The sequence below is a fragment of the Bombina bombina genome, chromosome 7 (assembly GCF_027579735.1).
Source record: "Bombina bombina isolate aBomBom1 chromosome 7, aBomBom1.pri, whole genome shotgun sequence".
In the NCBI taxonomy this organism is placed as follows: domain Eukaryota; kingdom Metazoa; phylum Chordata; class Amphibia; order Anura; family Bombinatoridae; genus Bombina; species Bombina bombina.
In genome coordinates, this window is record NC_069505.1 from 297,238,551 (window position 1) to 297,251,476 (window position 12,926).

The following is a 12,926-nucleotide window of genomic DNA, read 5'->3' on the forward strand; positions in this document are numbered from 1 at the left end:
CCCTGTCCCCCTCAGACTGGTGTAGGGGCCCTTGAGATACTAGGGGCCTCCTGTGTGGGCAAGACTGGTGTAGACTAAGGAGGGGATGATGCAGTACCATGCTTACTCCCCTCACTTGAGGAATCATCTTGGGCATCATTTTCTCTAAATTTTGTGTCACATAAATCACATCTATTTAAATGAGAAGGAACCTTGGCTTCCCCACATTCAGAACACAGTCTATCTGGTAGTTCAGACATGTTAAACAGGCATAAACTTGATAACAAAGTACAAAAAACGTTTTAAAATAAAACCGTTACTGTCACTTTAAATTTTAAACTGAACACACTTTATTACTGCAATTGCGAAAAAGTATGAAGGAATTGTTCAAAATTCACCAAAATTTCACCACAGTGTCTTAAAGCCTTAAAAGTATTGCACACCAAATTTGGAAGCTTTAAAAAAAATAACGGAACCGGAGCCGTTTTTATATTTAACCCCTTTACAGTCCCTGGTATCTGCTTTGCTGAGACCCAACCAAGCCCAAAGGGGAATACGATACCAAATGACGCCTTCAGAAAGTCTTTTCTATGTATCAGAGCTCCTCACACATGCATCTGCATGTCATGCTTCTCAAAAACAAGTGCGCAATACAGGCGCGAAAATGAGACTCTGCCTATGATTAGGGAAAGCCCCTAGAGAATAAGGTGTCTAATACAGTGCCTGCCGGTTATTTTACAAAATTCCCAAGATTAAAATAATTCCTCAAGGCTATGGAGTATAAAATATGTTTATATATAAATCGATTTAGCCCAGAAAATGTCTACAGTCTTAAAAAGCCCTTGTGAAGCCCATTTTTTTCTGTCTGTAATAAAAATGGCTTACCGGATCCCATAGGGAAAATGACAGCTTCCAGCATTACATCGTCTTGTTAGAATGTGTCATACCTCAAGCAGCAAAAGTCTGCTCACTGTTCCCCCAACTGAAGTTAATTCCTCTCAACAGTCCTGTGTGGAAACAGCCATCGATTTTAGTAACGGTTGCTAAAATCATTTTCCTCTTACAAACAGAAATCTTCATCTCTTTTCTGTTTCAGAGTAAATAGTACATACCAGCACTATTTTAAAATAACAAACTCTTGATTGAATAATAAAAACTACAGTTAAACACTAAAAAACTCTAAGCCATCTCCGTGGAGATGTTGCCTGTACAACGGCAAAGAGAATGACTGGGGAAGGCGGAGCCTAGGAGGGATCATGTGACCAGCTTTGCTGGGCTCTTTGCCATTTCCTGTTGGGGAAGAGAATATCCCACAAGTAAGGATGACGCCGTGGACCGGACACACCTATGTTGGAGAAATCTTAGCCTGCCCCCTACCAGCTGCGCTGGAATGAGGGCCGCACCTTCATGCGGATTTGGGGGCCGATTTAGATTTTCTAAAAGGCTTGGATTTATTCCAGACTGGAGAAGGCTTCCAATTGGAAACCGTTCCTTTAGGGGAAGGGTCAGGTTTCTGTTCCTTATTCTGACTAAAGGAACGAAAACTGTTAGCAGCCCTAAATTTACCCTTAGATTTTTTATCCTGAGGCAAAAAGGCTCCCTTCCCCCCAGTAACAGTTGAAATAATTTATTACCTTGGAAAGAAAGAGATAGCAACGTTGACTTAGAAGTCATATCCGCATTCCAAGTTTTAAGCCATAAAGCACTTCTAGCTAAAATAGCTAAAGACATATACCTGACATCAATTCTAATGATATCAAAAAATGGCATCACAAATGAAATTATTAGCATGTTGAATTAGCTTAACAATGCTATACACATTAGGATCTGGTACTTGTTACGCTAAAGTTTCCAACCAAAAAGTTGAAGCTGCAGCAACAATCAGCCAAAGAAATAACAGGCCTAAGAAGATGACCTGAACATAAATAAGCCATCCTTAGATAAGAATCAAGCTTCCTATCTAAAGGATCTTTAAAAGAAGTACTATCTGCCGTAGGAATAGTGGTACGCTTTGCAAGAGTAGAGATAGCCCCATCAAATTTGGGGATCTTTTCCCAAAAACAGAATTTATGCTTACCTGATAAATTACTTTCTCCAACGGTGTGTCCGGTCCACGGCGTCATCCTTACTTGTGGGATATTCTCTTCCCCAACAGGAAATGGCAAAGAGCCCAGCAAAGCTGGTCACATGATCCCTCCTAGGCTCCGCCTACCCCAGTCATTCGACCGACGTACAGGAGGAAATATGCATAGGAGAAACCATATGATACCGTGGTGACTGTAGTTAGAGAAAATAATTCATCAGACCTGATTAAAAAAACAGGGCGGGCCGTGGACCGGACACACCGTTGGAGAAAGTAATTTATCAGGTAAGCATAAATTCTGTTTTCTCCAACATAGGTGTGTCCGGTCCACGGCGTCATCCTTACTTGTGGGAACCAATACCAAAGCTTTAGGACACGGATGAAGGGAGGGAGCAAATCAGGTCACCTAAATGGAAGGCACCACGGCTTGCAAAACCTTTCTCCCAAAAATAGCCTCTGAAGAAGCAAAAGTATCAAATTTGTAAAATTTGGCAAAAGTGTGCAGTGAAGACCAAGTCGCTGCCTTACATATCTGGTCAACAGAAGCCTCGTTCTTGAAGGCCCATGTGGAAGCCACAGCCCTAGTGGAATGAGCTGTGATTCTTTCAGGAGGCTGCCGTCCGGCAGTCTCATAAGCCAATCGGATAATGCTTTTAAGCCAAAAAGAAAGAGGTAGAAGTTGCCTTTTGACCTCTCCTTTTACCAGAATAAACAACAAACAAAGAAGATGTTTGTCTGAAATCTTTAGTGGCCTCTAAATAGAATTTTAGAGCACGGACTACGTCCAAATTGTGTAACAAACGTTCCTTCTTTGAAACTGGATTCGGACACAAAGAAGGTACAACTATCTCCTGGTTAATATTCTTGTTGGAAACAACTTTCGGAAGAAAACCAGGCTTAGTACGCAAAACCACCTTATCTGCATGGAACACCAGATAGGGCGGAGAACACTGCAGAGCAGATAACTCAGAAACTCTTCTAGCAGAAGAAATTGCAACCAAAAACAAAACTTTCCAAGATAATAACTTAATATCTACGGAATGTAAGGGTTCAAACGGAACTCCTTGAAGAACTGAAAGAACTAGATTAAGACTCCAGGGAGGAGTCAAAGGTCTGTAAACAGGCTTGATTCTAACCAGAGCCTGAACAAACGCTTGAACGTCTGGCACAGCTGCCAGCCTTTTGCGAAGTAAAACAGATAACGCAGAGATCTGTCCCTTCAGAGAACTTGCAGATAATCCTTTCTCCAAACCTTCTTGTAGAAAGGATAGAATCTTAGGAATTTTTATCTTGTTCCATGGGAATCCTTTAGATTCACACCAACAGATATATTTTTTCCATATTTTATGGTAAATTTTTCTAGTTACAGGCTTTCTAGCCTGAATCAGAGTATCTATTACAGAATCTGAAAACCCACGCTTTGATAAAATCAAGCGTTCAATCTCCAAGCAGTCAGTTGGAGGGAAACCAGATTCGGATGTTCGAATGGACCTTGAACAAGAAGGTCCTGTCTCAAAGGTAGCTTCCATGGTGGAGCAGATGACATATTCACCAGGTCTGCATACCAAGTCCTGCGTGGCCACGCAGGAGCTATCAAGATCACCGAAGCCCTCTCCTGATTGATCCTGGCTACCAGCCTGGGAATGAGAGGAAACGGTGGGAATACATAAGCTAGGTTGAAGGTCCAAGGTGCTACTAGTGCATCTACTAGAGTCGCCTTGGGATCCCTGGATCTGGACCCGTAACAAGGAACCTTGAAGTTCTGACGAGAGGCCATCAGATACATGTCTGGAATGCCCCATAATCGAGTTATTTGGGCAAAGATTTCCGGATGGAGTTCCCACTCCCCCGGATGGAATGTCTGACGACTCAAAATCCGCTTCCCAATTTTCCACTCCTGGGATGTGGATTGCAGACAAGTGGCAGGAGTGATCCTCCGCCCATTGAATTATCTTGGTCACTTCCTCCATCGCCAGGGAACTCCTTGTTCCCCCCTGATGGTTGATATATGCAACTGTCGTCATGTTGTCTGATTGAAACCTTATGAATTTGGCCTTTGCTAGATGAGGCCAAGCTTTGAGAGCATTGAATATCGCTCTCAGTTCCAGAATGTTTATCGGGAGAAGAGACTCTTCCCGAGACCATGCCCCAAGCCCACCAGACTGGCGTCGGTCGTGACAATGACCCACTCTGGTCTGCGGAAGCTCATTCCCTGTGACAGGTTGTCCAGGATCAGCCACCAACGGAGTGAATCTCTGATCCTTTGATCTACTTGAATCGTCTGAGACAAGTCTGTATAATCCCCATTCCACTGTCTGAGCATGCACAGTTGTAATGGCCTTAGATGAATTCGTGCAAAAGGAACTATGTCCATTGCTGCAACCATCAATCCTATTACTTCCATGCACTGCGCTATGGAAGGACGAAGAACAGAATGAAGTACTTGACAAGAACTTAGAAGTTTTGATTTTCTGACCTCTGTCAGAAAAATCCTCATTTCTAAGGAGTCTATTATTGTTCCCAAGAAGGGAACTCTTGTTGACGGGGAAAGAGAACTTTTTTCTATGTTCACTTTCCATCCGTGAGATCTGAGGAAGGCTAGGACGATGTCCGTATGAGCCTTTGCTTTTGACAGAGACGACGCTTGAATCAGGATGTCGTCCAAGTACGGTACTACTGCAATGCCCCTTGGTCTTAGAACCACTAGAAGGGACCCTAGTACCTTTGTGAAAATTCTCGGAGCAGAGGCTAATCAGAATGGAAGTGCCACAAACTGGTAATGCTTGTCCAGAAAAGCGAACCTTAGGAACTGATGATGTTCCTTGTGGATAGGAATATGTAGGTACGCATCCTTTAAATCCACCGTGGTCATAAATTGACCTTCCTGGATGGTAGGAAGGATCGTTCGAATGGTTTCCATTTTGAACGATGGAACCCTGAGAAATTTGTTTAGGATCTTGAGATCTAAAATTGGTCTGAATGTTCCCTCTTTTTTGGGAACTATGAACAGGTTGGAGTAAAACCCCATCCCTTGTTCTCCTATTGGAACTGGATGAATTACTCCCATCTTTAACAGGTCTTCTACACAATGTAAGAATGCCTGTCTTTTTATTTGGTTTGAAGATAATTGAGACCTGTGGAACCTTCCCCTTGGGGGTAGTTCCTTGAATTCCAGGAGATAACCTTGAGAAACTATTTCTAGTGCCCAAGGATCCTGAACATCTCTTGCCCAGGCCTGAGCAAAGAGAGAAAGTCTGCCCCCCACCAGATCCGGTCCCGGATCGGGGGCCATCCCTTCATGCTGTTTTGGTAGCAGTGGCAGGCTTCTTGGCCTGCTTACCCTTGTTCCAGCCTTGCATCGGTCTCCAGGCTGGTTTGGGTTGAGAAGTATTACCCTCTTGCTTAGAGGATGTAGAAGTAGAGGCTGGTCCGTTTCTGCGAAAGGGACGAAAATTAGGCTTATTTCTAGCCTTAAAAGACCTATCCTGAGGAAGGGCGTGGCCCTTTCCCCCGGTGATGTCTGAAATAATCTCTTTCAAATCAGGACCAAACAGTGTTTTGCCCTTGAAAGGGATGTTAAGCAATTTTGTCTTGGAAGACACATCCGCTGACCAAGACTTTAGCCAAAGCGCTCTGCGCGCCACGATAGCAAACCCTGAATTTTTCGCCGCTAATCTAGCTAATTGCAAAGCGGCATCTAGAATAAAAGAGTTAGCCAATTTAAGTGCGTGAACTCTGTCCATAACCTCCTCATACGAAGATTCTTTATTGAGCGACTTTTCTAGTTCTTCGAACCAGAAACACGCTGCCGTAGTGACAGGAACAATGCATGAAATTGGTTGAAGAAGGTAACCTTGCTGAACAAACATCTTTTTAAGCAAACCCTCTAATTTTTTATCCATAGGATCTTTGAAAGCACAACTATCTTCTATGGGAATAGTAGTGCGTTTGTTTAGAGTAGAGACCGCCCCCTCGACCTTAGGGACTGTCTGCCATAAGTCCTTTCTGGGGTCGACTATAGGAAATAATTTCTTAAATATAGGGGGAGGAACAAAAGGTATGCCGGGCCTTTCCCATTCCTTATTTACTATGTCCGCCACCCGCTTGGGTATAGGAAAAACATCGGGGGGCACCGGAACCTCTAGGAACTTGTCCATCTTACATAATTTCTCTGGAATGACCAAATTGTCACAATCATCCAGAGTAGATAATACCTCCTTAAGCAGTGCGCGGAGATGTTCTAATTTAAATTTAAATGTTACAACATCAGGTTCAGCTTGTTGAGAAATTTTTCCTGAATCTGAAATTTCTCCCTCAGACAAAACCTCCCTCCTGGCCCCTTCAGATTGGTGTGAGGGTATGTCAGAAACGTTATCATCAGCGTCCTCTTGCTCTTCAGTGTTTAAAACAGAGCAATCGCGCTCTCTCTGATAAGTAGGCATTTTAGATAAAATATTTGCAATAGAATTATCCATAACAGCCGTTAATTGTTGCATGGTAATAAGTATTGGCGCACTAGATGTACTAGGGGCCTCTTGTGTGGGCAAAACTGGTGTAGACACAGAAGGGGATGATGCAGTACCATGCTTACTCCCCTCATCTGAAGAATCATCTTGGGCACTATTATTATCTGTGGCATCATTGTCCCTACTTTGTTTGGACACTATGTCACAATTATCACATATATTTAAATGGGGAGACACATTGGCTTTCATACATATAGAACATCGCTTATCTGATGGTTCAGACATGTTAAACAGGCTTAAACTTGTCAACAAAGCACAAAAAACGTTTTAAAATAAAACCGTTACTGTCACTTTAAATTTTAAACAGAACACACTTTATTACTGAATATGCGAAAAAGCATGAAGCAATTGTTCAAAGTTCACCAAAATTTCACCACAGTGTCTTAAAGCCTTAAAAGTATTGCACACCAAATTTGAAAGCTTTAACCCTTAAAATAACGGAACCGGAGCCGTTTTTACATTTAACTCCTATACAGTCCCAGGTATCTGCTTTGCTGAGACCCAACCAAGCCCAGAGGGGAATACGATACCAAATGACGCCTTCTATAAGCTTTTTCAGTGGTTCTTAGCTCCTCACACATGCATCTGCATGCCTTGCTTTATAAAAACAACTGCGCATTAGTGGCGCGAAAATGAGGCTCTGCCTATGACTAGAGAAGGCCCCCATCTGAAAAAGGTGTCCATACAGTGCCTGCCGTTTTTTAACAACAATCCCCAAGATTATAATAACTATAAAGAGTTATAATCTGCCAAATATGCTTAGCAAAGTAATCGTTTTAGCCCAGAAAAATGTCTACCAGTTTTTTAAGCCCTTATAAAGCCCTTTATTCTTTTACTTAATCTAAGAAAATGGCTTACCGGTCCCCATAGGGAAAATGACAGCCTTCCAGCATTACAAAGTCTTGTTAGAAATGTGGCCAGTCATACCTCAGGCAGAAAAGTCTGCCAACTGCTTCCCCCAACTGAAGTTACTTCATCTCAACAGTCCTGTGTGGAAACAGCAATCGATTTTAGTAACGTTTGCTAAAATCATCTTCCTCTTACAAACAGAAATCTTCTTCTCTTTTCTGTTTCAGAGTAAATAGTACATACCAGCACTATTTTAAAATAACAAACACTTGATTGAAGAATAAAAACTACATTTAAACACCAAAAAACTCTTAGCCATCTCCGTGGAGATGTTGCCTGTGCAACGGCAAAGAGAATGACTTGGGTAGGCGGAGCCTAGGAGGGATCATGTGACCAGCTTTGCTGGGCTCTTTGCCATTTCCTGTTGGGGAAGAGAATATCCCACAAGTAAGGATGACGCCGTGGACCGGACACACCTATGTTGGAGAAACTCCAATCTATCAGTCGGCAAAGGGTACAGTTTCTTAAACCTTGAAGGAGTAAATTAAGTACCCAGACTATTCCATTCCCTAGAAATTACATCACTCTGAGAGGAACCGGGCTTCAGCATGCTGAGAAGCACATATCAACGTAGACATCTAGCACAAACTTACTTCATCACCTCCATAGGAGGCAAAGTTTGTAAAACAGAATTGTGGGTGTGGTGGGGGGTGTATTTATAGGCATTTTTGAGGTATGGGAAACTTTGCCCCTCCTGGTAGGAATATATATCCCATACGTCACTAGCTCATGGACTCTTGCCAATTACATGAAAGAAATAGTGCTCTTGTGCAATGCTGAATTCCACCAACGAAATTCTGCCCGCCAGAGGCGAGCTGCTGTGGAGAGGGGCGCATATATAAGTTCCAGTCCACCTACGCTTGATAAATCGAGTCCAAAGCAGCACACTCCAATAGTGTATTACCTTCTTTACAAACAATTAATATTCATTATAAGTAAATAGTCTGAAAAGAGGTTAATGCACCACTGTAGTGTGTGCTTCTTTATGTTTAACTTTATTACAGATTAGAGGCAGCAATACCAAGAGGACAGCTTGCTGGGAGGCTGCTAGTTTACCCAGATCTTGAGACCTGCACTAATGTGCTTTACACTTGTGAGTGTGTTTATTAAATAGCAGTAAATTGGAAAAGTTGTTTAAAAACTGTATTCTCTATCTGAATCATGAGAAACAAATTTCATGTCCCTGTAATACAGCAAAGTTGAACTGTTTAAATTTTCACCAACTAACCTGTAACCTTAAATAAAATGCCAACAACTGTCCTGAAACTGTGGCAAAATTAAGAACTTAAAGGGACATGAAACACAAAATTTTTCTTTCATGATTCAGATAGAGAATACAATTTTAAACATTCTAATTTACATATATTATCTAATATGCTTCATTCTTTAGATATCCTTTGTTGAAGAAATAGCAATGCACATGGGTGAGCCAATCACACAAGGCATCTATGTGCAGCCACTGAGCCTATCTAGAAATGTTTTTCAACAAAGGATATCAAGAAAATAAAGCAAATTAGATTACGGTAATTGTCCGCTCTCCTGTTAAGTGCACCCATACATATTATACAACTTTTTTTAATAAGCAAAACCGGTCTTTCTAGAGATACCCTTTATGGGTATAGAAGACAACAATTTATAGCATATTTTTTTGCAGTTTTTTTTATAACAATTTCTAAAACTAGTGTATTACACCGCCAAATAGACTCATCATGCTGTCCTGATTTTAAAGAATACCCCAATAAGTCTATGTTTCCAAGTAATTTATAGCAAATATAGGCCAACTACTACAAAGATGGAATAATTGGCTTAACACTAAAATTTGCAATGCTTGGACTGTAAGCTAAATAGCGATCACTCAATTCAAAACTGCTACACAAAAGTATATATTTGGAGAATTTAGACACCCGAGGGTATTTATCTAGAGGTATTTTGACACATGACGTTTAATCCTTTTTAAATCGCCAAGGGCAGAAAATAACATATGAGTGAGAGATCGAGAGCGAGCGAGAGAGCGCGAGAGAGAGAAAGAGAGTGTGTGTGTGTGTGTGTGTGAGCGAGAGAGAGTATGTGTGTGTGAGCGAGAGAGAGTATGTGTGTGTGAGCGAGAGAGAGTATGTGTGTGTGAGCGAGAGAGAGTGTGTGAGCGAGAGAGAGTGTGTGAGCGAGAGAGAGTGTGTGAGCGAGAGAGAGTGTGTGTGAGCGAGAGAGAGTGTGTGTGAGCGAGAGAGAATGTGTGTGAGCGAGAGAGAATGTGTGTGAGCGAGAGAGAATGTGTGTGAGCGAGAGAGCGTGTGTGAGCGAGAGAGCGTGTGTGAGCGAGAGAGCGTGTGTGAGCGAGAGAGCGTGTGTGAGCGAGAGAGCGTGTGTGAGCGAGAGAGCGTGTGTGAGCGAGAGAGCGTGTGTGAGCGAGAGAGCGTGTGTGAGCGAGAGAGCGTGTGTGAGCGAGAGAGCGTGTGTGAGCGAGAGAGCGTGTGTGAGCGAGAGAGCGTGTGTGAGCGAGAGAGCGTGTGTGAGCGAGAGAGCGTGTGTGAGCGAGAGAGCGTGTGTGAGCGAGAGAGCGTGTGTGAGCGAGAGAGCGTGTGTGAGCGAGAGAGCGTGTGTGAGCGAGAGAGCGTGTGTGAGCGAGAGAGCGTGTGTGAGCGAGAGAGCGTGTGTGAGCGAGAGAGCGTGTGTGAGCGAGAGAGCGTGTGTGAGCGAGAGAGCGTGTGTGAGCGAGAGAGCGTGTGTGAGCGAGAGAGAGAGAGAGAGCGAGAGAGAGAGAGAGAGCGAGAGAGAGTGTGAGAGAGCGAGAGCGTGTGAGTGTGAGAGAGTGTTAGTGAGAGAGTGAGAGTGTGAGTGTGAGTGTTAGAGAGTGTGAGTGTTAGAGAGTGTGAGAGTGTTAGAGAGAGAGTGTGAGTGTGTTAGAGAGAGTGTGTGAGTGTGTTAGAGAGTGTGTGTGAGTGAGAGAGAGAGTGTGTGAGAGTGTTAGAGAATGTTTGAGAGTGTTAGAGAGAGAGAGTTTGTGTGTGTGTGTTAGTGTGAGAAAGAGAGAGAGAGAAAGAGAGAAAGAGCGAGAGAGAGAGAGAAAGAGCGAGAGAGAGAGAGTGAGAGCGAGAGAGTGTGAGTGTGAGAGCGAGAGAGTGTGAGTGTGAGAGCGAGAGAGTGTGAGTGTGAGAGCGAGAGAGTGTGAGTGTGAGAGCGAGAGAGTGTGAGTGTGTGAGAATGTTAGAGAGTGTGTGAGAATGTTAGAGAGTGTGTGAGAATGTTAGAGAGTGTGTGAGAATGTTAGAGAGTGTGTGAGAATGTTAGAGAGTGAATGTTAGAGAGTGAATGTTAGAGAGTGAATGTTAGAGAGTGAATGTTAGAGAGTGAATGTTAGAGAGTGAATGTTAGAGAGTGAATGTTAGAGAGTGAATGTTAGAGAGTGAATGTTAGAGAGTGAATGTTAGAGAGTGAATGTTAGAGAGTGAATGTTAGAGAGTGAATGTTAGAGAGTGAATGTTAGAGAGTGAATGTTAGAGAGTGAATGTTAGAGAGTGAATGTTAGAGAGTGAATGTTAGAGAGTGAATGTTAGAGAGTGAATGTTAGAGAGTGAATGTTAGAGAGTGAATGTTAGAGAGTGAATGTTAGAGAGTGAATGTTAGAGAGTGAATGTTAGAGAGTGAATGTTAGAGAGTGAATGTTAGAGAGTGAATGTTAGAGAGTGAATGTTAGAGAGTGAATGTTAGAGAGTGTTAGAGAGTGAATGTTAGAGAGTGTTAGAGAGTGAATGTTAGAGAGTGTTAGAGAGTGAATGTTAGAGAGTGAATGTTAGAGAGAGAGTGTTAGAGAGTGTTAGAGAGTGTGTGTGTGTTAGTGTGAGTGAGTGAGAGAGAGAGTGTGTGTGTGTGTGTGTTAGTGTGAGAGAGAGAGAGAGAGAGAGAGAGAGAGAGAGAGAGAGAGAGAGAGAGAGAGAGAGAGAGAGAGAGAGAGAGAGAGAGAGAGAGAGAGAGAGAGAGAGAACGCGTGGGAGATATATATATATATATATAGATAGATAGATAGATAGATAGATAGATAGATATTACACACACACACTAAACACCATAAATTAATCCGCCCTCCAGGGTCATCCTCCTAAACTTTAACTCACGATACACACTGAAGAAACAGTGAAGTCCCAGGATTTTGCCAACCAATACAAAAATGTATTGACGTTTCGGGGATACTACTCCCCTTCTTCAGAACTATTAAATAAGGCACTTACCCCCTTAAATAGGGCAACTAATAAAACAGTGAGATATATATATATATATATATATATATATATATACACACACATACACACAAATTTGTTAATGTTTACGAATACAACAAATGATATATAGTAGTAAAGAAGCTCACCCAGCTAAAGAAACTAATTGCATTGTGATTCTACTACTACAAATGTTTGTAAAAAAGGGGGGGGGAAAAAAAGAGTGATCACAGACCTTTTAGCTTACCTGAGACATTGTCCTGCTTCCTACGATTAAGTTGAATCACCTTCCCTCTATTACCATTCCTAACATAAGAAAAATTAAGTGTTTAGTATCATGAGACTTCCTTATGAAGCCATTTAGCTCCGAACACATTGAAAGCAACATATATACCTGAGGAAGTGTGTTCTATATTACTGTCATCATCATTATTATTTAGTAGTCACCCACCTGCACTTCTCACATTTGATAAGAAACCCGTCTTGTGAGAGACTACAGTGGCACCAGCTTGGAATCCCCTCTGTTTCGGAAGAGCTATCGCTATCCCCTGAGTTCTCCTCCTCGTCCTGCGAGTGAATGCCATTGAACTCAGCCCGGGTGATAATGGCCTTGACAGGTGGGGATGCAGGCGGTGTGGGTGGTGGAGGGGCTCCATAATTGTGGTCCTGTAAAAAGGGTACAAAATTATTCACCCTTAGTGTAGTACAATGTATTTGGTTTATAACGAGACCCTTAAAGTTTTCTTCTGGCTCCTAATGGAAATTGTGTAATATTTTTGCCTTAAACGGACAATCTAAACCTTAATCATCTCCTGCACCCCTTTCTATATCATGCTGCAGGAATGGAAAAAGTTAAAAAGAAAAATAGTTTCTACCCACTTTGAAATGGCTGCCAATCTCCACCCAGTGATGACGTCACGGTCCAAGCTGCATATGGCATCCAATCACAAGAGCCTCACTAGCTGGCTTCAGCAGACTCAATACTATTCAGTAGTGCCCCGATGCAGCTCAGATTGTGGTCATCAATGGGCGGAGTTTGCAGATATTTCAAAGTGGCCAGAAACAATATTTTTAAAATAACTTTTTCACTGTTCCCGCTGCATGATATAGAAAGGAGTGCAGAAGGCTATCTGCAGCTTAATTTAAGGTCAGACTTTAAGATGATTAAGGTGTAGACTGTCCCTTTAAATTCCTGCAAGCAGAAATGCTTACAAA

General features: G+C 42.4%; 1 protein-coding gene across 5 annotated transcripts in view; it reads right to left on the reverse strand.

Annotated features, from left to right (window-relative positions):
* Nucleotides 1-12,926, reverse strand: part of SETD5 (SET domain containing 5) — a 408,248-nt gene that overhangs the window by 246,049 nt on the left and 149,273 nt on the right. For 3 of the 5 annotated variants that reach the window (XM_053720869.1, XM_053720871.1, XM_053720867.1), the window contains exons 5-6: nt 12,163-12,377; nt 11,947-12,017 (exon numbers count right to left, since the gene is read on the reverse strand). In XM_053720869.1, coding sequence (XP_053576844.1) covers nt 11,947-12,017; nt 12,163-12,377 — 286 coding nt within the window. The remainder of the gene's footprint in view (nt 1-11,946; nt 12,018-12,162; nt 12,378-12,926) is intronic. The other 2 variants (XM_053720870.1, XM_053720868.1) reach the window with 1 other exon arrangement.